The sequence below is a fragment of the Sesamum indicum genome, linkage group LG6 (assembly GCF_000512975.1).
Source record: "Sesamum indicum cultivar Zhongzhi No. 13 linkage group LG6, S_indicum_v1.0, whole genome shotgun sequence".
NCBI lineage: Eukaryota > Viridiplantae > Streptophyta > Magnoliopsida > Lamiales > Pedaliaceae > Sesamum > Sesamum indicum.
Window position 1 is genome coordinate 16,843,114 of NC_026150.1, and position 27,320 is coordinate 16,870,433.

General features: G+C 37.4%; 2 protein-coding genes and 1 long non-coding RNA gene across 4 annotated transcripts in view; 1 reads left to right on the forward strand and 2 right to left on the reverse strand.

The window, feature by feature from the left end:
* Positions 1,332 to 15,174, forward strand: LOC105164705. The gene is made up of 22 exons (XM_011083424.2): positions 1,332 to 2,544; positions 3,876 to 3,991; positions 4,834 to 5,039; positions 5,249 to 5,368; positions 5,605 to 5,733; positions 5,810 to 5,935; positions 6,627 to 6,682; positions 6,765 to 6,864; positions 6,976 to 7,093; positions 7,313 to 7,522; positions 8,226 to 8,559; positions 9,547 to 9,640; positions 10,310 to 10,418; positions 10,688 to 10,959; positions 11,074 to 11,201; positions 11,428 to 11,662; positions 12,406 to 12,594; positions 12,716 to 13,005; positions 13,535 to 13,736; positions 13,932 to 14,174; positions 14,532 to 14,611; positions 14,708 to 15,174. The coding sequence occupies exons 1-22, from the start codon at positions 2,426 to 2,428 to the stop codon at positions 14,853 to 14,855; spliced, it is 3,624 nt and encodes a 1,207-aa protein (XP_011081726.2). The 5' UTR covers positions 1,332 to 2,425; the 3' UTR covers positions 14,856 to 15,174.
* LOC105164706 lies at positions 15,488 to 17,013 on the reverse strand. Of its 2 annotated transcripts, XR_002287354.1 has the most exons (4): positions 16,779 to 17,013; positions 16,575 to 16,685; positions 16,342 to 16,473; positions 15,488 to 16,169 (listed from the first exon to the last, which is right to left on the reverse strand). It is a non-coding gene; the product is annotated as an uncharacterized LOC105164706 (long non-coding RNA). The 2 variants fall into 2 exon arrangements; XR_848049.2 differs by having other exon boundaries at positions 16,342 to 16,685; positions 16,779 to 17,012.
* The window catches only part of LOC105164707, a gene marked incomplete in the record, with an annotated part of 10,873 nt that continues 4,668 nt past the window's right edge, over positions 21,116 to 27,320 (reverse strand). Inside the window, 12 exon segments of the mRNA XM_011083426.2 lie at positions 21,116 to 21,753; positions 21,856 to 21,934; positions 22,359 to 23,022; positions 23,174 to 23,403; positions 23,880 to 24,060; positions 24,421 to 24,806; positions 25,104 to 25,296; positions 25,384 to 25,541; positions 25,904 to 26,059; positions 26,171 to 26,381; positions 26,474 to 26,709; positions 26,862 to 27,320. Of these exon segments, the coding sequence (XP_011081728.1) occupies positions 21,329 to 21,753; positions 21,856 to 21,934; positions 22,359 to 23,022; positions 23,174 to 23,403; positions 23,880 to 24,060; positions 24,421 to 24,806; positions 25,104 to 25,296; positions 25,384 to 25,541; positions 25,904 to 26,059; positions 26,171 to 26,381; positions 26,474 to 26,709; positions 26,862 to 27,320 (3,378 nt within the window).

The window sequence follows — 27,320 nt, forward strand, 5'->3', positions numbered from 1 at the left end:
ATATTATAAATAAGATTAAGATATATAAATTAATATATTAAAAATTTAAAAATTAATTAAATTAGAAATCTTATCAGTTAAAGAGCATTTTTGCTTCATAAAAAAATAGACGTGGTGATATCATCAATTGCCGCTTGTGAGTGTGGAGTACACTTTTTTTTTTTTTTTCTAATATTAGGATATACAATATGATTTGACTCTTTTCCACCTTTAATCCTATAGTTTCTTTTTTTATTTAGCTAGTTTAGTTGTTTGTGTGATTGGGACCTTTTAAGTTTAAAATGTGCATGCCTTTTTTTCTCCTTGCCAGAAAATATTATATCCCAGTTGTGTTTTATGGCGAAAATACTTTTTAAATTCCAAGTTAATACAGAGTTATATTTGTTGGCAAATCTTTGAATGGTTTAATACTTTTGAAATTATTATTTGAAATACTTCAGTGAATTATCCTTTAAGATTTGTGTGATTTTATAAAATAGACACTAAACTATAAAATATCTGACATGGTCGAAATTTTATACCATAAAGTAATATATCAGGTCTCAAGTATTTTTTATCAGTTCAGTTTGGGCTTGTATTTGAGTGATTTTCATTAGAAATATAGAAGGATCTGAAAAACAAAATTCTATTAATGCAAATTATGGGAAATATGGAGATAAATATGTATAGGCATTTTAGTGTTTACTTTTTGGTGGTACTCGTGCACCATTCCCCGCAATCAAAAGAAAGTAATTTTTATGATATTATAAATGAGCAAATTATCTTTAATGAAAAAATAAATAGCAATTTATCGTCTTATATTTTTTAAAATATAGAAATTAAAGTAAGTTACATCCTTAAAAAATACAGAGGGATAAATCGATATTTTTTTTACAGAGGGTTAATTAGCTCTAAATTGCATTAAACTTGTTACTAAAAAACTGCATAATTAATTAATTAAATAATAATAATAATAAGAACCCTCCACGTGAATAATGGGTACAGTCAGAGTTCAAAAGTTTGGTGGGAATCCCCTTTATTTATTTATATTAATAGTTACAAATTAGTAGGAATAATAAATAAGAAGCATAAAAGTGGTAATCTCCTGTATGTAATCTAATTAAGAAGACAGTGAGCAGCGAATGAAGATAGTGATAATTTTCTAAGAATACGATGTTGGATTTATGAGGTAACCAACTTCCATTTCCATTTGTTGGTGTTAAAAACTTCAAAGGGAAAAGAAGAAAGTCAAAGACAGAATTAGGTAGTGAAAAAGTGAAGTTTAGAATAGTAGAATTACTTTTCACAACAATTTTCAATTTAATTAGGAGATGGATGAGAAAATTATAACTGTGGTGTGTTGCCAGTTGCCACCTTCTCCCCCACCCCAAAAAATTAAACACCACCCTCTCTCTCTCAACTTTCTCTCTCTCTCTCACTCTCTGTCTAAACCCATTTTTCTACCCTTTTTCTTCCCAAAACCCCATCCTGACCTATACATACACACCTCTGTATCTATAGCTCTTGTACACACACATGCATCTCGCAGCACGCACTCACACGCGTACTGTGAGTTTGTAGAGAATCACGACCGGCGTGCCTCTTTTGCGGAGATTTAATTGTTGAGGGTTTTGATTCGAAATACTTGTAGAGATGCAATCCATTTCTCATTCTTCTACTCCCGGCGGTCTGATGTGATGACTATTGTCGCCAGTCGATGGCTTTTTCCATGCTTCGTTTCACACTCCCACATCACGTGATAGGATTGGTGGTAGTCCTATTGCTGTCAATCGCCGCAAACCCTAGTTCGATTCTTGCTTTAGCGGAGTCGGACTTTGACTTGGATTTCGACTCGGATGTTCTTTTATTCCACCAGTAATACACGCCGCCAGCGCCGCCCCCTCCTCCGCCGCATCCGCCGTCGCTCTCATGCGAGTCCGATCTCGGCGGCATTGGTTCCTTAGACACCACTTGTCAAATAGTCTCCAACTTGAACCTATCGAAGGATGTCTATGTAGAAGGCAAGGGCAATTTTGTGATTTCGCCAAATGTTACTGTGAATTGCTCATCGTTCTCTGGATGCGAGCTTGCGATTAATGTTACTGGAAACTTTACTTTGGGTGAGAATTCATCGATAATCTGTGGCACTTTTGAGTTGGTCTCAGATAACGCCAGTTTTGGGAATGGTTCTTCTGTTAACACTACAGGGTTGGCCGGGTCACCCCCCCCTCAGACTAGTGGTACACCGCAAGGAGTGGATGGAGCGGGTGGGGGGCATGGGGGCAGGGGTGCAGCATGTTTGAAGGATAAGAGTAAGCTTCCTGAAGATGTGTGGGGTGGGGATGCATATTCGTGGTCAAGTTTGGGGAAGCCCTGGAGTTATGGGAGTAGAGGTGGGACAACAAGTAGGGAGGTTGATTATGGGGGTGGAGGAGGAGGGAGGGTGATGTTTCTTGTATCGAAGCTGTTGGAGGTGAATGGCAGTGTTTTGGCTGATGGCGGAGATGGGGGTGTCAAAGGTGGAGGTGGATCTGGAGGCAGCATCTACATCAAGGCTTATAAGATGTAAATTCCCGGTTATTCTCTTAATAGGAGTTTATTCTGCTTTATGTGATGTTTAAAAGTGTGAACTCATAGGATTAACTGCCAAACACTAACTGATTTTGGTTGTAGCTTGGCACTGTAAGCTTGATTAGTGAATCTTGTTCTATGGTTATGGTTTGAATGATAAGTGGATGATGTAGTTTCAGAGGGGACTTAACTCTGGAATTTGTACTTATACCTGGTCTGAGTTAGTGTGTGCCACCAATGATGTTATCGTTCTAATGATTTTTGTTGAGGGCGCCATTATTGCATTTTAGCAACTTCACTCTGTGGTCTTCTTGTGGGTTTGTCTGTGACTGTAAAACCATACTAAACACTCCTAACTAAATGTTGATTTAAAATTTTAGACAATATCTTGAATTTTCATACTTTGTTGACCGATATTGGCTATCAGTATACTGCTTGAAGTTAATCTAGTCTCGTCTTTCTAAGCAATCATACAACACTGTAAGATTGCTTGTTTTGTGTTTCTTTTCTTGTCTTTCTAGCACCACACTTTGCTAAGATCCTGCTTACCAAAATTTGAAGAGTGGTGATGATTCATTGTCAGCTCATTCAGGATTGTTTGTCCAGAATGTGTTAATGCCATTGAAAGCTGTTTCAAAGTTGACCTTTCTGTGGGCCAGACAATGTATTCAACAGTTGAAGTAACTGATATTAGAAGTGAATGCTATAAATATTTATTGTAAAAATATTCTTGTTAGGATAGAGTGTACTATCCTTGCTCTTCATCATTTTCCGCAGAAAAAGCTGTGGAAGTACTATTTGATGAGGTCAACTTTGGGAAAGACCATCTGCATAACCTGAACATCCACTTCTTTGCAAAATGTCATCGAATCCATATATTTTCTTTAGTATATGGTTTCTTCATGTTGGTTTTATATCCATTCTCAGAAATCAAAATGCTTTAATTTGCTTTCTTCAGCATTTTGGTTTGTATCCTCTTGTGACTAATGGTCTGTCCATTGTGGCATCCACGAGCTTGGTTTTTTTCCACCTTTGAATACTGTTAAAACCTTGTGTCATGGATGGCTGTTCCATGTTCAGATGTAAAGCACGAATATTAATGTCTTTTTCTCAATAATATTTTTTGTGATTTTCTTAGCATATCTAAATGATGAATAAACAGGCCATTTTGGTTTTCCTGTGTCATTTCATTTGTAGTCTTCCGCTGATCCTGTACTCTTGTCTACTTTTGATGTTTGGAGAAATATCTGCTCTATCTGGAGTCAATGGAAAGTGTTGAAACACATTGGATTTATTTTAACTACATTTCTTCTTGTAAAGTGCAGGATTGGAATAGGCAATATAAGTGCTTGTGGTGGTAGTGGTTATGCTGGAGGTGGTGGTGGTAGAGTTTCGGTTGATATTTTTAGCAGGCACGATGAACCAGTCATTGCTGTACATGGTATGACCTGGATATTTGTGTTATACTGTTATTCTTGTTAGAATTCAGAGAGAGGTAAAGCTTTCATATGTTTTACCAAGGACTTTAGCTGTAAAATGCAATCTAATCAAATGTTACCACGTTTCAGGACCCAAGCAACAGTTTTGCTGTTGGTTTTTCCATCAACGACTTTTTATCTTTTTCATTTTCCTTTGTCTTTTAAGGGGAAATCAGGGATAGAGAATGTGGCACCATTTTGTTGAGTATGAATCATATCCATTGTCATGTTTTGGTCTCTTCTTCGGTTTTGGTTTTGAGTAAAGACAGTTTTGGATATGTAATGCTTGACTAGTAGATGTGTTAGTCCAACCAATTGTGGACCACTCTCCTTGTCTCCACGCTAGGAGCCTTCTCCTGGAGTAAGATGGAGCTGATTTCCTTGTATCTGAAAGTGTGACTATTATATTATTTGGTTATTTGATGAAGAAGTTAAGAGTTTAAAAAAGGATTTTTTTTTTAAATCTTCTATTAGTGGCTGCAGATTATGTTGTTTCTGCTCAATGTGGGGTAGAATGTTGATACTAGGAAATTAACTTACACGTTGAGTCTACATTTTCAGCCAGTTCCTATACCCCATTACCGATAATCCTGGTTTTGGAATATGGTTATCATGTGATAAGTTTAGGCTTACTGGTAAATTTCTTTTCTTGTCTTTGGATTTACATGCCTAAAGCAAATAAGTTGGTCCATGTGCTGAAGCTATATACAAGTGGTCTGATGAAAAAGCTCATAAATTTACAGCACCCATCTATGAGACTGACGATTGAGCCATTCAAGCTTCACAATCATGTTTTATATTGCAGGTGGAAGCAGTCTTGGTTGCCCTGAAAATGCAGGTGCTGCGGGAACATTTTATGATGCTGTTCCTCGTAGCCTTACTGTCAGCAACAATCACAAATCTACATATACAGATACGCTTCTCATGGACTTTCCTCAACCATTTTTAACAAATGTCTATATCCGGAATCAGGCAAAGGCTGCTGTTCCTTTGCTGTGGAGTCGCGTCCAGGTTAGTGGAATCGGACTTTTCAGCCACATCTACCATGTTTGGGCGCTAATTTTCAGGAGTATATGTTTTGAGTTGATAAAGTCAGTCTGTGCCTATGCTGTGATCCTAAAACTACTGAAATTTGGACTTGTTGGCAATTTTGAAAGCTATATATGTTCTTATCATTTCTTGCACGTAAGAATCTAATACAGCCTTTTTCATGCATAAAGGTTCAAGGACAAATAAGCCTCTTGTCTGGAGGAGTGTTGAGTTTTGGGCTTGCACATTATTCGATGTCAGAGTTTGAGCTATTGGCAGAAGAGTTGTTAATGAGTGATTCTGTAATTAGAGTAAGTGACAGTTTTTTTTTGCCTTATGGGAAATTGTATAGAGTGATTGGCATACTTGCCCTTCCTTTTGGTTTCTTCATGTGCATTCACCTAGATAAACCATTGTTACATTTACAAATTGCTTGTACCAGCATTTTGTGGAGGGATGTTGCGCTTATATCAGCATTTCTTGATTTGCTGTAATGCATTTAGATGTTTAATAAGTATGGAATTTTCTCATTGCAATCGTTGTCCAGGTTTTTGGGGCTCTTCGCATGTCTGTTAAAATGTTCTTAATGTGGAACTCAAGGATGTTAATAGATGGTGGTGGAGATGAAAATGTTGAGACATCATCACTTGAAGCTAGTAATCTGATAGTCCTGAGAGTGAGTACCCCATTCACTACCTACAATATTCTGTTGGCGTTCACACATGGCTTACCTGTGTATTCTTCTTCTTCAGGAGTCATCCCTTATCCATTCAAATGCAAACCTGGGGGTTCACGGGCAAGGTTTGTTGAATTTGTCTGGACCCGGGGACTGCATAGAAGCTCAACGCCTAGTTTTGTCATTGTTCTATAGCATCAATGTAAGCAACTATCTTCTTTTTCTTTTGAGAATCCATTTCTATTTTTATTTGTGTCTGTTAAAAGGCTTTTCTTCTAGATGGGTCTTTCAGTAGTCTATTCTTGTTTGGCCTGACAAGCTGAATTGCCCTCAATTTCATGGTTCTCAATTTGCTTCTGAAATTGGTGGCCCCTTTCCTTATTTCTCCATTGAGATGTTTATCACTTGATGATTTCCCTCTTTGTTGTAGATGTCCCACTTATCGTGCTCGGTTGATCATTATGTACTTCTGGTTGAACCAGTACATTTTCTTTTACACAGGCTCTATTCTTCATGTTTTGGTCTTCTGTTGCCTCTTGAATTTATCCTATTGTTTTCTGGCATTTTCCATATACCAGCATCTTTCAATATTAATAAAATTGATAAGAAGTTATCAACTGCTTACTTCATTTGATGAAATCAATTGGCTTCTAAATTTCTATGAACCTTGAAAATGTTGCTTGTTTGGTTGATATGTATTAGCATGCGATCCATGAAGTGTAATACTTTCTTTTTTCCTGCTAACTTAGCAAGACTCTACTATTGTGAGCTGATTTTGTGCCTGGTACCTGGTGATATAAATAACTACTGTTGTCTGTACTCACATAAGTATAGTTACAATAAATTATATTTGATTAGTTGACTTTTGCTTTCTTTCTCTTGTTGTAATGAAGATTGGACCTGGATCTGTTCTGCGAGGTCCTTTAAGAAATTCCTCGGATGATGCTGTGTAAGTTCCACTTCCTGTCAAAATAACATCAGATGTGTGCTATTCTTGTTTTGCCCAAATTATTTTTTGATTTGCTTGTTAGGACGCCAAAACTTTATTGTGACTCACAAGACTGTCCTGCCGAACTGCTTCATCCACCTGAAGATTGCAATGTGAATTCTTCTCTGTCCTTTACCCTACAGGTGCTGTTAAAAAATTAAGAAGAATTCCAAGCCTTTTGTCTTTTGCTATTGTTATATGCAGTTACATCTGTTGGCTTAGATTCTTTAAATACTTCTTTTATTATAATGCAGATCTGTCGAGTTGAGGATATCCTAGTTGAAGGTTTTGTTGAAGGTTCTGTTGTTCATTTCCATAGAGCCAGAACTATTGCTGTCCAACCTTCTGGAATTATAAGCACAACTGGGATGGGTAAGATTCGGCTCTCCACAAAGAAGCATCATGTGATGCCCTTCTCTCTCTGTAAATTGTCAGCATGCTAAGAACTCTGTCAAGTGTCAACGACCATTTGTAGAAATCTGGGATGAACTGGAAAAGTTCTTATTCCTTTCCTCAGTTTGGAGTTATGATTGATGTTATTGGATTATATTTCCCTTATGTTTGACAATCTAGGATTTGCTTGTTGAGCAGGCTGCCATGGCGGTGTTGGTCAAGGAATAGTATTAAGTAATGGTCTTGGTAGTGGTGGTGGGCATGGAGGTAAAGGTGGTATGGCCTGTTATAATGACAGCTGCATTGATGGTGGTATATCATATGGAGATGCTAATTTGCCTTGCGAACTGGGTAGTGGAAGTGGAAATGATAGCTTGGCCATGTCTACTGCTGGTGGCGGTATTTTGGGTGAGCTAAAGTTTTTCAGCTCATTAATTATGGCTTTATTTCCTATATTTGTTTTTGTAATGCTGTATTTTCTAGGAGATCACACATATGTTGGCCTTGCTTACTTTCCAATCTTGAGTTTTAGGTTTCATCCAAAACTGTTTGTTCTAGAATTATTTGACATGCCTTTTGATGATGTAATAGAAGTGCAGTTAATGAATGGCATCTATTATCATTGTGTATTCTTTGGAATGTTTAAGAGTAATATTACTGTAAGACTTTGCTTGGGCGATTGAACAGTGAGCAGCACTTTATGATTATGCTCTGAGGTTTGCATGCTACATTGCAATTGTGCTTCAGCCTTCACTGCTTTGCTTCTTGCCTCATGTCCCCTGTTATGGCATATTTTAGGGCAATTTGGTTACATATTGCATTCTGAAAGTGATAAGAAACCAAGAACGTAATGTTAGTTTTTGGGTGTTTGGTCATTCTTGGGATTAACATTTTCCATATTGTCTCGAAGTAGCTCTCCGATCATGGATATGGTTGATTTTGAGTGAAATCTATTTCTGAACCTATCTTCGTGTTTGTTTTAACATCTAATGATTTAGTAATACCATAATTTCAGAAGTTTACTGGATGCCTTTGATTTCATAATAACTAATATCAGGCCACCTTAACCCTTCTGTTCGATTGGATTTATTCCTTTCCCCTTCCCATGCAGTGATGGGTTCCTTGGAGCATCCATTGCTGAGTTTATATGTTGAAGGTTCTATTAGAGCAGATGGAGACAGCTTTCAAGGGAGCTTCCAAAAGAAGAATCTCTCCGCTGCTAATGCAAATTTTGGTCTTGGGGGCGGATCTGGTGGTACTATCTTGTTGTTTTTGCGTTCTCTGGCCCTCAGTGAGTCTGGCAATTTATCTAGTGTTGGAGGTCATGGTAGCCTGAGTGGTGGTGGAGGTGGTGGTGGTGGAAGGATTCATTTTCACTGGTCGGACATTCCCACTGGAGATGTATATTGGCCCTTAGCTATAGTTAACGGAAGCATTCTTACAGGGTTAGTACAGATACTTCCTGCTGCAGATTTTGAAGCATCATGCATGCCAATCTTGCTTTTATCATGTGGAGTTACTTTAGTTTTATTCCCAAATTATATTACTACCCTCCTTAGTCGTTACACCGGCATTAAGGTTTTTTCTTTCCATTCTTTGCACATTTAATTTCTCTTGCAATAATTGTTATTAGTAGAACTTCTACAGGGTTCATGCATTTCATATGCTTATTTAATTTTAGGCAGGGATCATATGCATGTAACAATCATTAGGAAAACAAATAATTTTATTTGTCTGCGGCTTTTTGTTCTATTCAAACCCATTTTATCTTAATATTTATGTTATCTCTTGGTCTTCCCTTTTCCTATAATATTGACTTTAGTAGAAATTTTGGCGAATCTATGGACAATGCCATGAATCTTGAAACCATCGCTTGCGTGTGAACAAAGAAAAGAACAAGATTAAAATAAATAAAAAAAAAAGTAGAACCGCTCATAGTAGATTGGATGAATATTTAAATAGCAGTATATACCTGAGGTGTAACTTCAGGTTATGAATTTACCTGGCTGGCTATGCTTTGTAGAAAATTAAGTTTTGCTGGACATCTTTTGATTAAGTCAGTGAAACTCTTTCTGAGGAACAGATCCTATCCTCTACTTATTTTATTTGGCAGTTGAAAAGCTGCTGTTTTCATTTAATATTAGATTTTTGGTCATCTGGCCACTAGGATTGGCTGATTAGTTTGACTCTACGCTTTGTATATGGTCTACATCCAAAGCATCCTATGCAGGAAGAAACTTAAAACAATATTGTCAGTCATGCAGCTGCGTCTCCGTACTGTGTTAATTTTGACCATTTGGTTTAATAAAATGTATTGATCTTTAGGGTCTCTTCACATGCATGACATGCTTTGAACATCCATCATCCCCATCTACTTGTTTTTTGTGGGTTTCAAATTTCCAGTAACATTGGATTGCCTGCCTTCATGATAGGGGTGGATTAGGTGCTGACCAGGGCCGCCCAGGCGAAAATGGAACAGTCAGTGGAAAAGCTTGCCCAAAGGGGCTTTATGGAATATTTTGCGAGGTAGTTTATAATTCATTTCTTCTCAGTATTTTTCAAGTTTACCTTCACCTTCCCCAGTTCATTGTTTAGAAGTTTGAGTTGATGAATTCTTTTCCCAAGAGGGCTTTTTGTAAAATTAAGTCTGAAAGTTTTTGATGGAAAACACTAATTACTGAGTACTTAAGCTCTGTGTACCTTTATACTATTCCACTAAATATGGTCTTTAAAGTTGGTGGTATCCAATAATTGCTTAGAGGGTGCTTTTGGGTGGCAAATAATTCATTTGGGAAATGGACTCCTATTCTTGGACATCCTAAAAGAGGTAATAGGTGCAAGGAGTTATAGCAGATGGGAATAATTGAACTTGTTCTTTTCTCTCTCCCGGGGGGGGGGGTTACTGAAGCTATTCACTGCAGGGATGAGCATTGCGGTCACCTAGTAGTTCGAGTCAGAATAGCTCAATACACTATAATACTTGGCTGTAATATGATCGAGTTGCTAGATCATCGTTAATATTCCATGAATGAACTCTGGTGTCTTTTTCTATTCCAGATTAATCATATAAAGTGAATATGTTTTTCCTCTTTGTAAACTACAGCATAGTAGGTATGGAGGCATAACGTTTTCCTCTATATCACTCCAATCAATATCAGATTTCTGATTATGGCGTCTTTCTTAAAATTCCTGCAGGAATGTCCGGCTGGCACTTATAAGAATGTCACTGGGTCTGATAGATCCCTCTGTTTTTCCTGTCCAAGAGATGAGCTTCCCAACCGTGCTGTTTATGTACATGTCCGAGGTATCTGAATTGAGGGGATTATGTGGTGTCTATTGGGACTTTGCATTATAACTATATATTGGTGTCATCTTTCATGCCAGTTTCACTTTCTTAAGTTACATTGTAAAATTCATACCACATTCTTGATTGTGCTAGACAGTGTCCGCAAACTACAATATTTGTAGTGTCGATGTCGCAAGTTCCTGGTTCCTCTTATGTTGCCTTAAATCTAATTCAATGCATGTAAACGGTAACTTATTTTTAAATGAGGTTCCTGTTTGCTCTGGCAGGTGGTATTACTGAAACACCATGTCCTTACAAATGTCTTTCGGAGAGATATCACATGCCACATTGTTATACTGCTCTTGAGGAGTTGATATATACATTTGGAGGACCCTGGTTGTTTGGCCTCCTGCTTTTGGGCCTTCTGGTTTTGCTGGCTTTGGTCCTCAGTGTCGCCCGAATGAAGTTCATTGGGGTTGACGAGTTACCAGGCCCTGCTCCTACGCAGCAGGGTTCTCAAATAGATCACTCATTTCCTTTCCTGGAGTCTCTTAATGAGGTATTTAGTTCTGTAACATATACTGATTGTGGGATGGAGAATAAGATGATTTTGTACGTCCTAGGTACAATTGTGTGATCAAGAATGAAAATTGACAGAATGTTTACATATCAGGTTTTGGAAACTAACAGAGTGGAGGAGTCACAGAGTCATGTGCATAGGATGTACTTTATGGGTCCAAATACATTTAGTGAACCTTGGCATCTTCCTCATACTCCACCCGAACAAGTGAAAGAAATAGTGTAAGTGTTTCCTCCCTAATCCTTTTCCATCTGGACATTTTCTTATGCTGCAAATTGATAGAGATATGCAAGCTCCATCTGCTATCAGGATGTCTCATCTGATTTGATTTATTCCTCTTTGTTATTTTCCTTTTCCACTTAATCCAAATATGATTTATCCTAATTTAGTTGTTGGCCAACACTGCCTAATTGGGAAAGAAATCTAAATGCTATTTTCAAACGGCAGTTACGAGGGTGCATTTAATGCATTCGTGGATGAGATCAATGCGCTTGCCGCATATCACTGGTGGGAAGGGTCAGTACACAGCATTCTTTGCATTCTTGCTTATCCTTTCGCATGGTCATGGCAACAATGGCGCCGGAGAATGAAGTTGCAGAAAATACGAGAGTTTGTGCGATCTGAATACGACCATTCTTGCTTACGTTCTTGTCGTTCACGTGCTCTTTATGAAGGGCTGAAGGTTAATATTTCACGTATATTTTCTATGTTGTTAGAAATTGAATGGACCATAGATGCCTCCATGTTTTGAAATGGTGCAGATTTGTGTAACAAATGTCTTGGTCTGGTACTAAGTTGCCGGTCTTCCCAAAGAAACATTTTCTGATGATCCAATGGACTTTGGGCATAAAAAATACATGGAGTTTGAGTGGTTCCTTGTTGCTTATGATATGCTTAATAGCTGATTCTATTTCAACATGAATATAAGTTTGTTGAACCAAGCAAAATAATTATCGAATAGGATTTCTTTTCTTTTTCATTTCTTAACTTATGCATTCACAACTTATTCATTTCATAGAGTTTGTCTTGGTATATGCCAATGAACCTGCATGCAATTGCAAAGAAAATATTCTATTTGATTCTTTTAACTCCCTTTGGTCTTCTTTTCTTTTGGTGGGGAGGGGGAGTTCTTTTTGGTTTTGCTCTTTTCTTCGTTGAGGTGGATGAATGTGGTGGCCATGAGTGAGTAGATGCCATTCTGGTGATTTATGTCCATTCTACTATCAACTTGATGTTTTCCGTCAAATTAGTTTGTTTCCTTTTATTCTTTCTAAAACTATCACAATGTATTGGTAGTGAGACTTATTATTATTATGTCTCTGAGCTTCTCCATGTGCTGATCTCCTCTCAATCCCTGTTCCTTTAGCTGCTAACTGTAAACATGAGATTGTCATACTATATGACTAAATATTCTTGTAAATGTAGGTTGCTGCAACACCAGATTTAATGCTTGCTTATGTGGACTTTTTCCTTGGGGGTGATGAAAAGAGAAGTGATCTTCCTCCTCGTCTCCATCAAAGGTTTCCAATGTCTCTATTATTTGGAGGTGATGGAAGCTACATGGCTCCTTTCTCGCTTCATAACGACAATATCATCACCAGTCTCATGAGTCAGGTTTGTTGTTTAACCCCAGGAGCTGAAAACCATTTTCGCTTGAACCCAGAAAATTCTGGAAAATGCATTCTTTGTATCTGAATAAATCACAGAAGTGTACTTAGTCAATCTTTTCTTTCAGTCTGTGCCACCAACAACATGGTATCGCTTTGTAGCTGGTTTAAATGCACAGTTACGCTTGGTAAGAAGGGGTTGCCTTAGATCGAAGTTTCGCCCAGTGATTCAGTGGCTTGAAATGTTTGCAAATCCTGCATTAAGTGCCTACGGTGTGCATGTGGATCTTGCTTGGTTTCAAGCAACAACTGATGGCTATTGTCATTATGGACTCCTGATATATGCTGTCGAGGAAGAAATTGGCCACGTATCACCAACATGTCTTGATGGAGAAACTGGAATTCAACAGCGTTCAAGGTATGCATCTTTATTTACTTTGAGGCGGACGTGTGATTCTCTGGTCGACTTGAATATTTTAATAGTGTCGTGAAAAAATAATTTGAAACAAGACAGAGTTAAAATCTCCATTATTTTTAGTTAACTACTGAAATACGATTTAACTTGTTCTTTTGCTAGTTCTGTGGGTGTATGGGTTTACAAGTCTCCAAAACTGATCAAAACTTGCGAACGCCAACTTTTCTGTACTCATGAGCGTCTAGTCAGTTATTTTAAAGGTTTTCTTTGTTAATCATCGCATTCATTGGTTGAGGAAGTGCAAATGTTTATTGTTATTAGCTGGGTGATAATTCATGCTCTGGGGGACATCTTCCTTAGTTGCTATATCTTATCTGTTCTCAATCTTAATGAAATGATTTTCATTTATAAAACTCCTGGCTCCTCCTAGAGCAGTATGGTTGTAAGGAGTAAGAAAACACAAAAATAAACTTTGAACTATTTTTCCATGCAAGCATGTTTCTTTGATACATTGTTTTTTTTTATGAAGCAGTGCCTTAGGTGTTTATCTGAAAGATGAGCCATCAAATAAGATTTACTTGGGTCAAACTCAGAGGAGCTTTGATGGTAACTCGAGGAGGAAGATTGATGGTGGGATTCTAGATATTAACAGCTTGAAGGTGCTTGAGGAGAAAAGAGATTTATTCTTCATCCTCTCTTTTCTAATTCACAACACCAAACCTGTGGGCCACCAGGTATCTCTCTCTTTCTCGCTCTCTATCCATCCATCTCTTTCTTTCCTTGTCGCGATCCCATAGTCTCCCCAATTCACAATTCAATCCATGCACTTGTCAAAAAAAAAATAACTGAAAGTATGAAATTCCTTTTCTGATGGATTTTTAGTTATTTTAGGATTGTTTCCTGAAAATGACATATATGTTCTGCTGCAGGATCTTGTTGGTTTGGTGATCTCTATCCTGCTTCTAGGAGATTTTAGTCTAGTATTGCTCACATTGCTCCAGTTGTACTCATTCTCCCTAGTAGACGTCTTTCTTGTGTTGTTTATTATACCACTGGGGGTTTTGCTTCCCTTCCCTGCTGGAATCAATGCTTTATTCAGTCATGGACCGAGGCGGTCAGCAGGTCTTGCACGTGTATATGCTTTGTGGAACATCACATCCTTGATAAACATTGTAAGTAGCTCTATTGTATTTGACTTCCATTCGAATATGATACTAATCCCTATACCATTCTTCAGAAAGTTGCTAGGTTGATTTTTGAGAATACTTGGATGAAGTTGCAGGTGATAGGTGTTTTCCTTGGATATATAATTGTTTGTACTAGTATTCTCATCAATCTACATATCTACGGAAAAAAAATGATCCGTGTGATTTTGGAGAAGATTCCCATGATTGTGTGAATCAAACATGAGAACTTGCTTTTACTATTTTATGAATCGTGTTCTATTTCCTGCCATGGGTTGTGATGCCTTCACCTTTTAATCCAAGTACATGTGCTCAACCTTTTTGCTTGCCTCCTTGTTGGCCCAGGGTGTTGCATTCATTTGTGGGTATATTCACTATCGTACGCAATCCAGTAGGAAAATTCCAAACTTTCAGCCATGGAATGTGTGAGTTGTATCTTTTAAGCTGTTTGAACTTACATTTTTGTCCATTTGTATCTTCTGGTTCTTCTCATGTAGCCCCCATGTTTACTATGGTCGCAGGGATGAAAGTGAATGGTGGATTTTTCCTTTTGCACTTGTTTTGTGTAAATGCATCCAATCGAAGCTTGTGAATTGGCATGTGGCGAATTTGGAAATTCAGGATCGTTCATTGTATAGTAATGACTTCAACTTGTTCTGGCAATCATAGAACTTACTGAGCAAATATTTCCACACTAACACCCATCAATTTTTTTCATGGGTTTTATTGCAATGTGTTTTATTTAGTCCTTTAGAGAATAGAGTGGGTTGACACAGGAGTAGAGAAAGAAAATGATAAAAAAAGGGGAAAAGAACTAGATAGAGCTGAGGCATTTATTTTGTAGCCTTCTGTTGTGCAGTTATATTCCTTTTGCGATGTAAATATCAAATGGGATATTCCCGTGCTTTGACATACTTTAATTTTGCTCTAGCTCATTAGGTATTGTTACACTGTTACATAATAATGCATTTGGCTTCATAATTCAGGGTGGAGTAAGATTGATAATTCTTATTTAAATCAATTGTGGGTTTTTTTTTTTTTTTTTTTGCGGTTTGTTTCCCTCTGCTATTGTATAGGTCATTTCACGAGTGAAGTGCAAGATAATTCTGCACGGAGCTGTTTCAGGTGCTCAAATTGTTTGCGTGTGTGTGGGTGTTTACAGAGCCGTGTGTTTATGCTATGGTTGTATGTCGAGAACAAACATGCACCATGATTCCCATAGGAACTGTACTGGTTTCACAAATGCATATTTATATTATTATTTATTGTTGGTATCTGAGTTAGATGGGCTGACTGATGCCTATAACATTTTAACTTAAAAGTAAGAAATCTTTCCTTTTTCATTTTTATCAGTTGGGAACGTACGCATAGAGCTGCATGATTGACACCAAATATGTGGGCTAAGTACAAACTCTCTCTGCCCAGAATACGAAGTTCTAGTGTGATGCATTATTCTCTAATTATCAAGGAGTCGACTGGCGTGAAATGCAAGAAACGGAGCATGGAGATACTCTTGCTCTCTCTTTGACAAGAAAGTCGGGGTTACAGAATCTAGATTAAAACATGCTGATCAAGTTGTCAATCAAATCCTAATTCCCTTACCCGGTTCCATTCCTAAGAACACAAATGCCCATGGAGCCATTAATACAAAACATGGCTGAACCCTCTTGCATGATGGAGGGAGCCCAGCTGAACATATGCCTATGGAGCCATTAATACAAAACATGGCTGAACCTCTTGCATGATGGAGGGAGCCCAGCTGAACATAAGAATGCGCAGAATTACATCACAAAAGACTCTTGATCTAGGCTCTTCTTTGCCGTTTTCATTGCAGAACTAATCTCAATCTGGTGATAATGAATATCGATCGGCTGATGGGAGCCAGTTCCCATCAGAAGTGAAGGCAGCACTGCCGCAGTCCCATGGGTTTGAAGAGAGGAATCACTCCTATCATTTGATGGCACAGCTGCTATGATAGCATCCCTAACGATCAAACACATTTTTATCAGTTATCCATTCTAATTCTTATCCTACTTAAATTAAAGATTTCAGATAAATAAAAGGAGCTATTTTGCTACCTATTATCAAATATTTCAGGTACATAATTTCGGATGTGTACATAAACAAGACATTAGTATCAGTGAACAAAACATACACGCACACACGGGAAATTTCGGATATGGTTGGTGCTAACTGCCCACGGATAAAGTTTGAGTTGAGTGTCGAGGCACCTGCTCTTATGGCTGGTTCAATACTCTAAAGGTCAACAGCCTGAAGTTGCTCAGACCTGTGCGCATTTACATTACCAAATGAGCGACAACATATTCACAAGGACTGTTTGAACAAAAACCCTCAAGATTTGATTGAATTACAAATCCAAAACCATACACAACACAGAAATATGCTCTCTACAAACACAGACACATCTGCATGCATATGGACAGAAGAAGATACTAATCAGTCTATCACTTGTCGAATCTTGGGAGCGAATGCTTCAACCTACAAAATATTTCAAAAAGGGAAACAATATTTAAGAGAATTATGGAAAATAAAAAACGGTCCTATAAAGAGGTCAAAAGACGCAACAAGTACTTGTTGAGAGGTGAGAGAAATTCACGCTGTTTCAGCTAATCGCCCAACATCTGGTGGCTCAAGACTCGATTTCGCGGCGTACAATCGCTTATTCACCACAACCGCTCTCGGAAAAGCGATTGGTCCGGAGCTGAAGAGCGGCGACGGCGGTGGAGGTGGCGTCGCTCTAAGCAGAAGCGGAACGGCTTTGCCTGCCATTCTGTTATTGATGTTTTATCCGAAGAAATATCCAATGAACAACTCGATTTAAGCTTTTTTATTTATTTATTTTTTCAATTTTTTATAAATGTAATTTACTATGTTAATTATAATTAAAAATATTTTTATTTAAAATTTAATAATATTATAAATTATTGTCCAACAATTGATCCAATTCATTAATTTTTATTCATTCTTTTATATTAAATTCACGAAAATATTACTTATGAACTATAAATTATAAATTTTACTTATCTTCAAAAGTTTTAAAATAGGGCCTGTTATTGAAAATTCCGTTTATGCAATTTGTTGGGCTTATTATTGCACCTTATTATTGAAAATTCAGTTTGTTGGGCTCAACATTGGGCCTTAACATTGGAAGTCTGGCTCATCAATTCCCTGCCTTATTGAACATCAGCTTCTTCGGCCTCAACAAGAGCCTAATATATAAGGTGTTAATGAATTTCAGTTTAGGCAGTCTGTTGGGCTAGATTTTGGGCCTCGTTATTAGATTCAGTTTGTTGGGCAATAGAATGAGCCTAGTAATGCGATGTTTAATTTTTGTTGGGCTTAATCTTGGGCCTGATTTGTTGGCATTAGTTAAATCGGCAGAGATATTGGGCATGACGTTCAATTTATGGACTCGATATTGGGCCAGGTGTAATGGGCATTCAGTTTGTAGGGCTACAGATTGGGCGTATTGTAGTGGACATACAGTTATAGGCCTCTAGATGAGGCCTAGCCTACTGGATATTAAGTTCGTTGGGCTCAGTTTCGGCCTTATTGGATGTTCAGTTTAATGGGCTAGATATTGGGCCTATTGTAATGGATATTTAATTTCTTGGGCTCCAAAATAAGGCCGGAAATTTAACCGTCAGTTTAGTGGATTATCTATTGCGCCTTATTTCTTAGACATAGTTTTGTGGGCTCAATATTGGGCCCAATTTATAGGATAGTTAGTGGGCTTAGCATTGAATTTATTGAACTCAATCATGGGCCTGGCTCATTTAACTTGTAGTTTATTGGGGTTCAGTTGGGGCCTGTTATACAAGACCCTAATGTTCGGCTCAATTTTGTACCTTATTGATTCAATTTACTGGACTATGGCCCACTCGTGGTCTTTGGGAAATACATTTAGAGTTTGGATACAAGATTAGGCCCATATTGAACATCAGCTTCTTCGGCTCAATACAGGGCCTGATTTGTTGGATATTCAGCTTATTCGGCTCAATATTGGGCCTAATTCAGTTTGTTATGCTCAACAATGGGCCTGGTAATCGGACGCTTAATTTATGATGGCTTCAAGGTTAGGCCTTACTTATTGGACATTCAGTTAGTTGGGCTATAGATTGGGCCTGATGTTGAATTTAATGGAACCATTATTGGGCCTTGCTTAATGGACATTAAGTTTGTTGCTCACAGATTGCGCCTAACGTAATGGACAACATGGGCTCCAACATGGGCCTATGTAATGGGCTACATATACTTACTGGTGTAATGGACATTTATCTTCTTGTACTCCAAACTGGGCCAGGATTGAGCATATAGTTCAGTGGGCTTGATATTAGGCCTAACTATTCGACATAAATTTTTGTGGGCTAAATTTTGGGGCTAGTTATTGAATATTTTAGTGGGAATAAGATTGGCCCTACCTTTAAACATTGAGTTTATTGTACTCAATCTCGGCCTGGAATATTTGAGTTCTAGTGTATACAACTTCAATTAACATGACACAATGGACCTGGATTATTCAATTTATTGGGCCCTGCATAATATAATTTCTTGGAATCCAAATTGCTCCAGTTTATTACATATTCAGTTCATGCTGAAATAATATTGGAGCTGGATAGGTCCTGGTTTATTGTGTTCCAGCGTTCGAATTTGCGCCTTCTTTACTGGACTCTGTATCTTCTAACAACATAACTAAAAAGTCTAAAATATATTTATATACATATAAATATGTAAGATTTAATTAACTTTTAGGAATTAAAAATATATCTACATTAGTTTTATTTTTTGACATATTTTACATATACGTATATGAAATATATCTAAACTTGTATGAAAAAAATGTGTATATATATTTATACTTACATATAATACATAAATTTAACATTTTTATAAACTAAAATAATTAAATAATTTATAGATATTTTTAGATATATATAAATAATACATATTACTTAGACAATGAATTATAAAACCCATTTATCTTTTAAAAGTTTCTATTTTTTATAATTAAATAAGTGAACAATTTTTTGTATTATTTTTTAATTTGTAAAGAAAAAAAAAAAAAAAAATAGCAACAATGAAGTTGTAAATTCCAAGCGTCACTCCAAGTATTACGTAATTCACAAGCAATGAAATTTACTTCAAGTCTTTTTAAGGTTGCTGGGCGCCCGACCCGGTTCATTGGACATTGAGGTTATTGGGCTACGAATTGGGTACAGTTTTTTCGGCTGAGGGTTAGGACATGTTATTAGATATTCACTCGTTAGGCTTGAGACTAGGCCTAATATAAGGGTCATTCTATTTATTGGGCTGTAGCTAGTGCCTGTTATTGAAAATTCAGTTTATGAAATTTGTTGGGCTCATTATTGCCACCTGATTATTGAAAATTCAGTTTGTTGGGCTCGACATTGGGCCTTATTATTGGAAATTGGGCTCATCAATCGCCTGCCTTATTGAACATCAGCTTGTTGGGTTCAGTACAGATGCGTATTTATAATATATTTAGTTTATTGGGCTCAATGTTGGGCCTGGTCTGGTCATAGATTGGGCCGGTAAATGAATTTTCAGTTTATGCAGTCTGTTGGGCTAGAGTTTAGGCCTCATTTTTAGATTCGGTTTCTTGGGCTCAAGAATGGGCCTGGTAATGTAATGTTTAGTTTTTTCGGCTGAAGGTTGGGCCTGATTTGTCGGCCTAGATATTGGGCCTCCGTTCAATTTAATGGACTCGATATTGGGCCTGTTGAATGAGTATTCAGTTTGTTGGGCTACAGATTGGGCCTGATGTAGTGGACATACAGTTGTTGGGGTCTGTATTGGGCCTGTCGTACTGGATATTCAGTTAGTTGGCTCGGGTTTGGACCGATTTATTGGATGTCCAGTTTAATGGGCTATAAATTGGGCCTGGTGTAATTTAAATTTAGTTACTTGGGGTCTGGAATGGGGCTGGCAATTTAATAGTCAGTTTAGTGGATTATGTATTGGGCCTTATTTCTTGGACATAGTTTTGTGGGCTCAATATTGGGTCCAATTTATTGGAGAGTTTAGTGGGCTTAAGATTGCGCTCGGCTTTAAAGATTTAATTTATTGGACTCAATCTTGGGTCTCGCTTATTTGACTTGTAGTTTATTGGGATTGATTTGGGGCCTGTTTTACAAGACACCAGTGTTCGGCTCATGTTTGGGCCTTGTTTATTCAATTTATTGGGCTATGGCCCAGTCTAATTTATTTGGCATTAATTTTGTTGGGTTCCAGATTGCACGTAGTTTATTTGGATCTAATATTGGGCCTAGATAGCTCCTGATCATCGGGTTGTAGTGGTTGAATGTGAGCCTTGATTATTGGACTCTGTATCTTCTAACAAGTTAACGGATATATATATATATAAATTAAATAAAAAATGTTTATATTACTTTTTTATAAAATTGCTTTTATTTATTTATATATTTTGTATATGCGTATATAAAATATACCTAAATATGTATGAAAAACTGTGTAAATATTATTTAAACTTACATATAATACATAAACTGAATTCTTTAGATAATTAAAATAATAATAGAAGTAATTTATAGATGTTTTGAGGTATATATAAATAATACATACTTTAATATTTTAAAGCAAAACACATGCACATAAATCATACAAAAAGTTAACTTTTCAATAACATTATGTTATATTTGAAAATTGTAGTAATTTTTTAATTTTTTTTTTAATATTTTAAAAATATTAAGTCCCTGGTTTAGACAAACCCTGATCGACCGTTGCCATCCCACGTGAGCACGCACACAATGAAAATTGTTATTTGCTTACCTTTATGATTAGATAATAAATCATCCGAATCTTGAAAAATGAAAAAAAAATAGATTCTAAATTTTCACGGGTCGGACATGGTGTTTGATATACAAGCATTTCAATGACCATATACACTTTATACTATAATTTCACATAATTTTTAGTATTCTGTTCATTGCGGAATTTCTCTATATTAAACGTTTCTATGAAAAGATGTGTTGTACAACAAGCTCACTGAACGCAGGGCATATTCCGATGTACTAATAGTTGACTGAATTTGAACAGGCACTTGATTTTATAGAGCTATTCAAATTCAGAATAAATCATACTCAGCTCCTCCTATCTGCATCATTCCGCAGCTCCGAACTGCTCCTTTCAACAAAAGGATTGTTACTGCACTGAAGCAGATTTGGTGTAGCTGATGAGATTTTTCTTTTCTCGTCGGAAGATGCACCAGTCGGGTTATTGAATTCCCCACAAAGGGGCGCTACTGATGCAGATGGCACACTGGAAGTGTTCCCAGTTCCAGGCTTAGGATCAGAACCCGCCATGCGCTTGCTGTCTTTTTCAACCAGAGAATCTCTTGCGCAATGCTGTGTTGTCTCATTCTGTGCCAAAGTGGATGGTTCCTTCTGTGTGCTCCCCGTCTCTAGTTTATGGCTGCTATGGGTCTCTGGTAATGAAGCAGTAGTGAGAGGGAGCGATGAGTGAACTTCCTGTTCGTTTGTTTTACCAATCGCATCTTTAGTTCCACCTGTGAAGCAGATTTTCCAGTCAAAAGTTAAAGAGCGAGATAATGTATATGGGATGGTGGGATAACTTATATTAAGCTCTGCAAGAAAGATTGAGAAATGACCTCCTTGAGAAGCAGTGGGAGTTTGCATGTGGGCATTTGAAGGGGTGGACGAGCCTCCTGCTCCTTTTTTCATCCTTGACTGCAATGCCACAACCAGGACAGAAACTCGTTAATATGAAGATCAACGAAAAAGTGCTATTTCTGAAGTTTGAGTAGATGTGAAGTAGAGGACTGTTCTTTAACACTAACTATCATGTGAATTTTCTAAAACAGAACGCCTCTCTACAGAAGAGGGAAGAAGAATGCTGAAAGAGAAACTGCGGTGAGACAGCAAGGCCACGTGCCCAAGTGGAGAAAGCAGGCAAAGGAGTGGCAGATGGTTCACACTCCCACCAACCTTCAGCAAACTGATAACTCTAACATGTGAATTTACAAGCATGAATCCTAATAAGCCCATGTTCTTATTTCAATAAATCTGGCAGCAATTTAATAATATATAGTTTGCAGTTTTTCATCCATTAAGATGAATCAAGTAATATCTACATGAGGTCAAGAATATTTACCTTTGCATTCTCTTCACAGTACTTGATGACATGTGAGACGTTTGTGCAGTACCCATGGAGAAGGGAGTAAGCCCATAAAAGAAGCTTTCGTGAAGTATTCATATCAAGTATGTCAACTCCATCAATGCCTGGCTGGATATAAGTTTCTGCAGCCAACTGTGCTGGTACCATATAAAGGTTTATACCAGATGGAAGCAACGCACACGAGGTGTCCTTGTAGAAATTGTATGAAGATCTAAGCAGTGTGGCTGCAGCTTCCAAATCTTCATCTGAAACTCTCTTGATGATAACATTCTTGATCTTAGAGAGTGAAGGGTTCCATTTAGTTTCAAGATTCTTGAGATGATTTGGATCCTCAAATGCCGAACTCCATAATTCCTCTGTTTGTAGATCAACACAGAGCAGTTGTTCGCTTTCGAGTGCACCACCAGATAAATTAAGACCACGAATCTCAGTCGAGAGTCTTGAATGCAAGGGTGTAATCAGAGCCATACTAATGACAAGAGATCTACACCAGGCAGCAGAAACATGTCTATATACTTTGGCACAGTTACTATTAGACAATTTTGGATTCTTCAATCGCTTCCGAATCTTCTCATTTATTGCTTCAAGTGTTTCTACCTTGACATTTCTCTCCAGTAGCTGTATGTATTGATAGATATATCTGAAACGAACAAGAAAAAACGCAGAGAAGACGTCAAAACATAAGACTTCACAAAAACAGGGACTTGAATTACGAGTAAAATAAATAGTATCAACACACTCTAGTATGAAGTTTTAGTTACTCTGGAAACAGATGTTCTCTATGCGCTTACCCATACAGGCTGCTTTCTGTCAATTCTAGACTCTTCAGCTCAGGCAAACTCCAAATATCTGACCACAAGTTGACCTGCTCCAAGAACAAATTGAATAGTTTCTCTAGCAAATGTTCAGCATGGTCCGGATCAGTACAAGAGCCAGAACCATCTTGACATACGGACATAATTAAGGTCTTAATGAACCTCCCAAGAGAGACTGGCACAAGATCTTCAAGGCACAAGGAGAACTGCACTCATGAAAAATTTAAACATCACGTTAGCTTTTTCACCTAATTATGGTTAAACTAAAAGCATGTTGTTAAAAGAGAATTATATTCCACAGAAAAAACCAGTCTTAATTTCCAGGGGATAAAATAATTGACAGAAACATCTCAAATGTTGAAGCTCCATCGACTTCCACTTGAACTCATGTTATGAATTTTGAGAAACTCAAGTCCCAAGGTTTTCTGTTCGAGGATGGTGGATAACTTTGTTAGAAATCATTAATAGCTTAATACATATTTATTTGGCCAAGGACAGGTTCCATGCACCTTTGGCATCATCATCATTAATGCATACCATGTAACTAAATACCAGTGCTGTAACAAGAAGCACGTGAATTATGTAAAAATCCGCTTGTCACCAAACAAAAGACATTCTCATGTCTACAAATTACAGGTAAACCCAAGAAATCAAATACGCTGTAGGCATTAATGCATCATACCCTTTTATCTGACCGAAGAGAGATGTAAGCCCGATCAAGGGTAGAGACATCTCCAGTCTCCTCCAACAACTTCAAATAGAACAGTATGTACTTCCTGATGCAAGTTATAAATTTACGGGAACTTTCTGCTAGGTTAACTTCAAGAGATCGCTTGTTCCCAGAGGGGCCTGGGTTCTTGCGTCTGTATTACAAAGACGAAAAGACTTCATATATTATTTAATGTTAGAAGATATAACATAAAATTTCAAAATCAGTACAGCTGATTGAAACTTTTTGCTAAGATGAAACAATGAATTAGCCATGACTTCACTGAAGAAACTTACGTGAGCTTCTGAAATGCTATATGCATGTTTGAGCATTTAAATTATTTCAGTGGCGTTATTATTTAGATATCTAAATCATCTATTTTTACGATAACTTCGTTCAGATCTTGAGGTTCTCAGTTAGGTTCCTCAGATTCTTAAAACTTATCTAGGGACAATAAAAGATGTTGAAGGGTTTGAACATTGTATAAAATTGAAGGTAGAATTGGATTGTGTACCTTCCTTTCTTGACCATACTGTCAATCTCCCACATATTTATTGTAAATGAGGATCGGGATGACTTAAAGCAGAAAGAAAGTTCCTCTTTCGCTTTCTCTAGATCCCCAGTCCCACCTCTCCTGTGCAGTCCTTGAGCAAGCATATATCTCGCTTTGTGGAAGTGCTTAAGATCTCCTTCTACACAAGTTTCAAGGGCAGAAAGGCAATCACAGTAAAGCAGATTCCACGCATTTTCAAGTTTATGGAAGTCTACAACCTTAGAATTGCTACTGGCTTTTCCATCCTCGACACGAACTGCTGACTCCGAACTTTCACAGCCAAGTCCGTCAAAAATACTTGTTACAGTTTCCTTGGCTGATTTAGCAAAGGAATGTGCTGCAACAACCTGAAACCCATACATTAAGAATCAAACCCACCATCTTAGCAGTGTTAAGTAATCACAAATGAAACATGACGGTTAATCTATCAAATACGACAATAATCAATAGATAGGGAAGGTGCAAATAATTCTATGTAGTTTCTTTATACATATGTTGACATCAACTTCATTTAGCAAAATATCACATATCTGCCAAATCCCAAAAGCACAAATAAACATACCCATTGGCATATCAATGGGAGAATAAGAGGCAAATGCAGTCTTAAAAAAGACGAAAAAACAATAAATACATCATATAAGAACCTTTAAAGCCTCTTCATTTCGCTTCCCACATTTGTAGAGTAGCTTCAGCCGTGATGCATGCATTCTGTAGAATGGGTCAACAGCAGATGGATTCAAAGCAATAGCCTGGGCATAATATGAGAATGATGCATCATAAGAGTATCCAAGTTTCTCACAGAGTTTCCCCACATAAAATGCATGAGACCAATCTTCCCTGTGAACGGAAAATAAATAATTGCTAAGTTGGCAGAACATTGGTGAAGAAAGTTTGTCAGATATCAACTGAGAAAAGGAAAGATACTTGTGTTTGAAGGCTTTCTTAAAATGACTCATCGAGTTCTGGCAGAACATTTTCCATGCTTCATCTTTTAAGGGTACAACAGATCTTTGATCATAAAATGGTACCACGTTCTGCAGACCATCATAGTATACTAATGCCAATAGCTCGTGTATCTCGCCCTGAAACCAATCAAGACAGGGATATGACAATTAATGACCGGCAAATATGTAGTATCATAATTCAAACACCACAGACAAATCACCTCAGCTTAAAAGCAATTCCACAGAAACATTCATGCAGAGCATATTCTACCAAAAAACAGGCCCAACCTGGAGGTGGATGATCTAAAAATGACTCAGAATATTTCATTGCATTAGAAAAATGCAGTTTGATCTATCTTTAGGACAATTATATTGAAGAAAACATAAAATCCACAAATTCAACAACAGTTTCAGAGAGAAGCGACATTACTGAGTTGTGAACGCATACTAACAAAAACAAATTACATTTTCCAATAGAATCACTGAGGGAGGAGGGAAACCTGTTGAGTTGCTGTCTTTGCCAGGGCCAAAGTCATCAGTAAACATCTTCTGCTCCTCCTTCGACTAGTCTCAACTCTCTGAGGCAGAGTAGCATTTTTCCTCCAACCCAATACATTAATTTGCTTACTCCCATCATTCAGCAGCAAGTCGACCTCCTACAAACCAGAAAATCAACATACACCCTTAGAGGTTTTATTAAGGTCGTATAGCTAGCCCTTGCTCCTTTTTACATTTTGAAAGAGTAAAGAATGTTGTCAAGATCTTACCTCATCATATATATTTGCAAGCCTCTGCCAACTTTCAAAGCGCATGGGATTGTACAATAAATCATACTTGAAGAGATTTGCATTATGCTCTACAAATTCTTCCCCTTCTTTAGTTAGAACAAAACCAGCCCATTTATCAGTTGCACTCATTTCTTCAGACTGTGCAAGAAGATAATACAAATTGCGATAAACTTCCTGGTATGGGTCAGGGCTGCAACCAGGAAACACATAATGTATTTAACTGAATCACATGTAGACAATCCACATAATTGAAAATTAAACACAAGTAAGCCCCAACTTTACCATTCCAGTGATGATGAGTTCTGCTGTTTGGTGGGTTCATTATCTGAAAACATAATCTTCATCATGGTGTCGAGAAAACCCTCAGACCCAGCCTCCTCTGAGAGCTTATCTTCACATAATCCTGGATCATCTAAGAACTTATCAATTGCATTTCCAGCCAAAACAGTGTCAGGTGGTTGAGGAAAATGTTTGCGTATGGCTCTTAGAACTTTCCGAAGTTTAATCAGTCCAGTTCTCTGCAATAAAAGCATACAGCAGTACAACAAAACATTTCAGAATCGCAAGCATCATCATATATATGGAAGAATAAAAATAAATGAAGACTAAGTTGAAATGGTGGACAATGTGTTACAAGAGAGAGAAAGAATGGCATATTGAATCTACTCACAGATGAAGCTTTCGCATATGGAAGTATATATTGGAAAACATCGGCACACTGCTCCTTAGTCTGATAATCTCCCTGGCTTGTGTTTTTATGCTTTACCAAATCCTCTTCACAAGATGAATCTGATCTTAGATTTAAACCATACAAACAGTAAAAACATTGATCTAAAGCATTATCAATGATGAGCTCAAGTTCCTCCCTCTCATCCTCAGTTAGCTCACTCTCACACTCAATAGTTTGATTGTTCTCCATTTCTCCATTGCTGGACACGCAATCAGGTCCATAACCAACATTACTGTTGGAATTTATCACTGTTGCCTCTTTATCTAAATGAGAAGAAACGCCTGCACTTACACTTTCAATTGCATCTTTTCCTAATGAACAGGCTTCATCCTTGTCAGTTTTGCTTATTTCCACGTCAAGCACATTGGAGCGTGGTTCATTTGGAGATCCTCCAGGATG

Excerpts from the sequence above, each read along its gene's own strand:
- LOC105164705 (XM_011083424.2), top strand. The coding sequence starts at position 2,426 with ATGTTTCTTGTATCGAAGCTGTTGGAGGTGAATGGCAGTGTTTTGGCT. Across the intron at positions 11,202-11,427 it reads GAACAAGTGAAAGAAATAGT|TTACGAGGGTGCATTTAATG; the intron begins GTAAGTGTTTCC and ends TTCAAACGGCAG. Across the intron at positions 14,175-14,531 it reads TCACATCCTTGATAAACATT|GGTGTTGCATTCATTTGTGG; the intron begins GTAAGTAGCTCT and ends TTGTTGGCCCAG.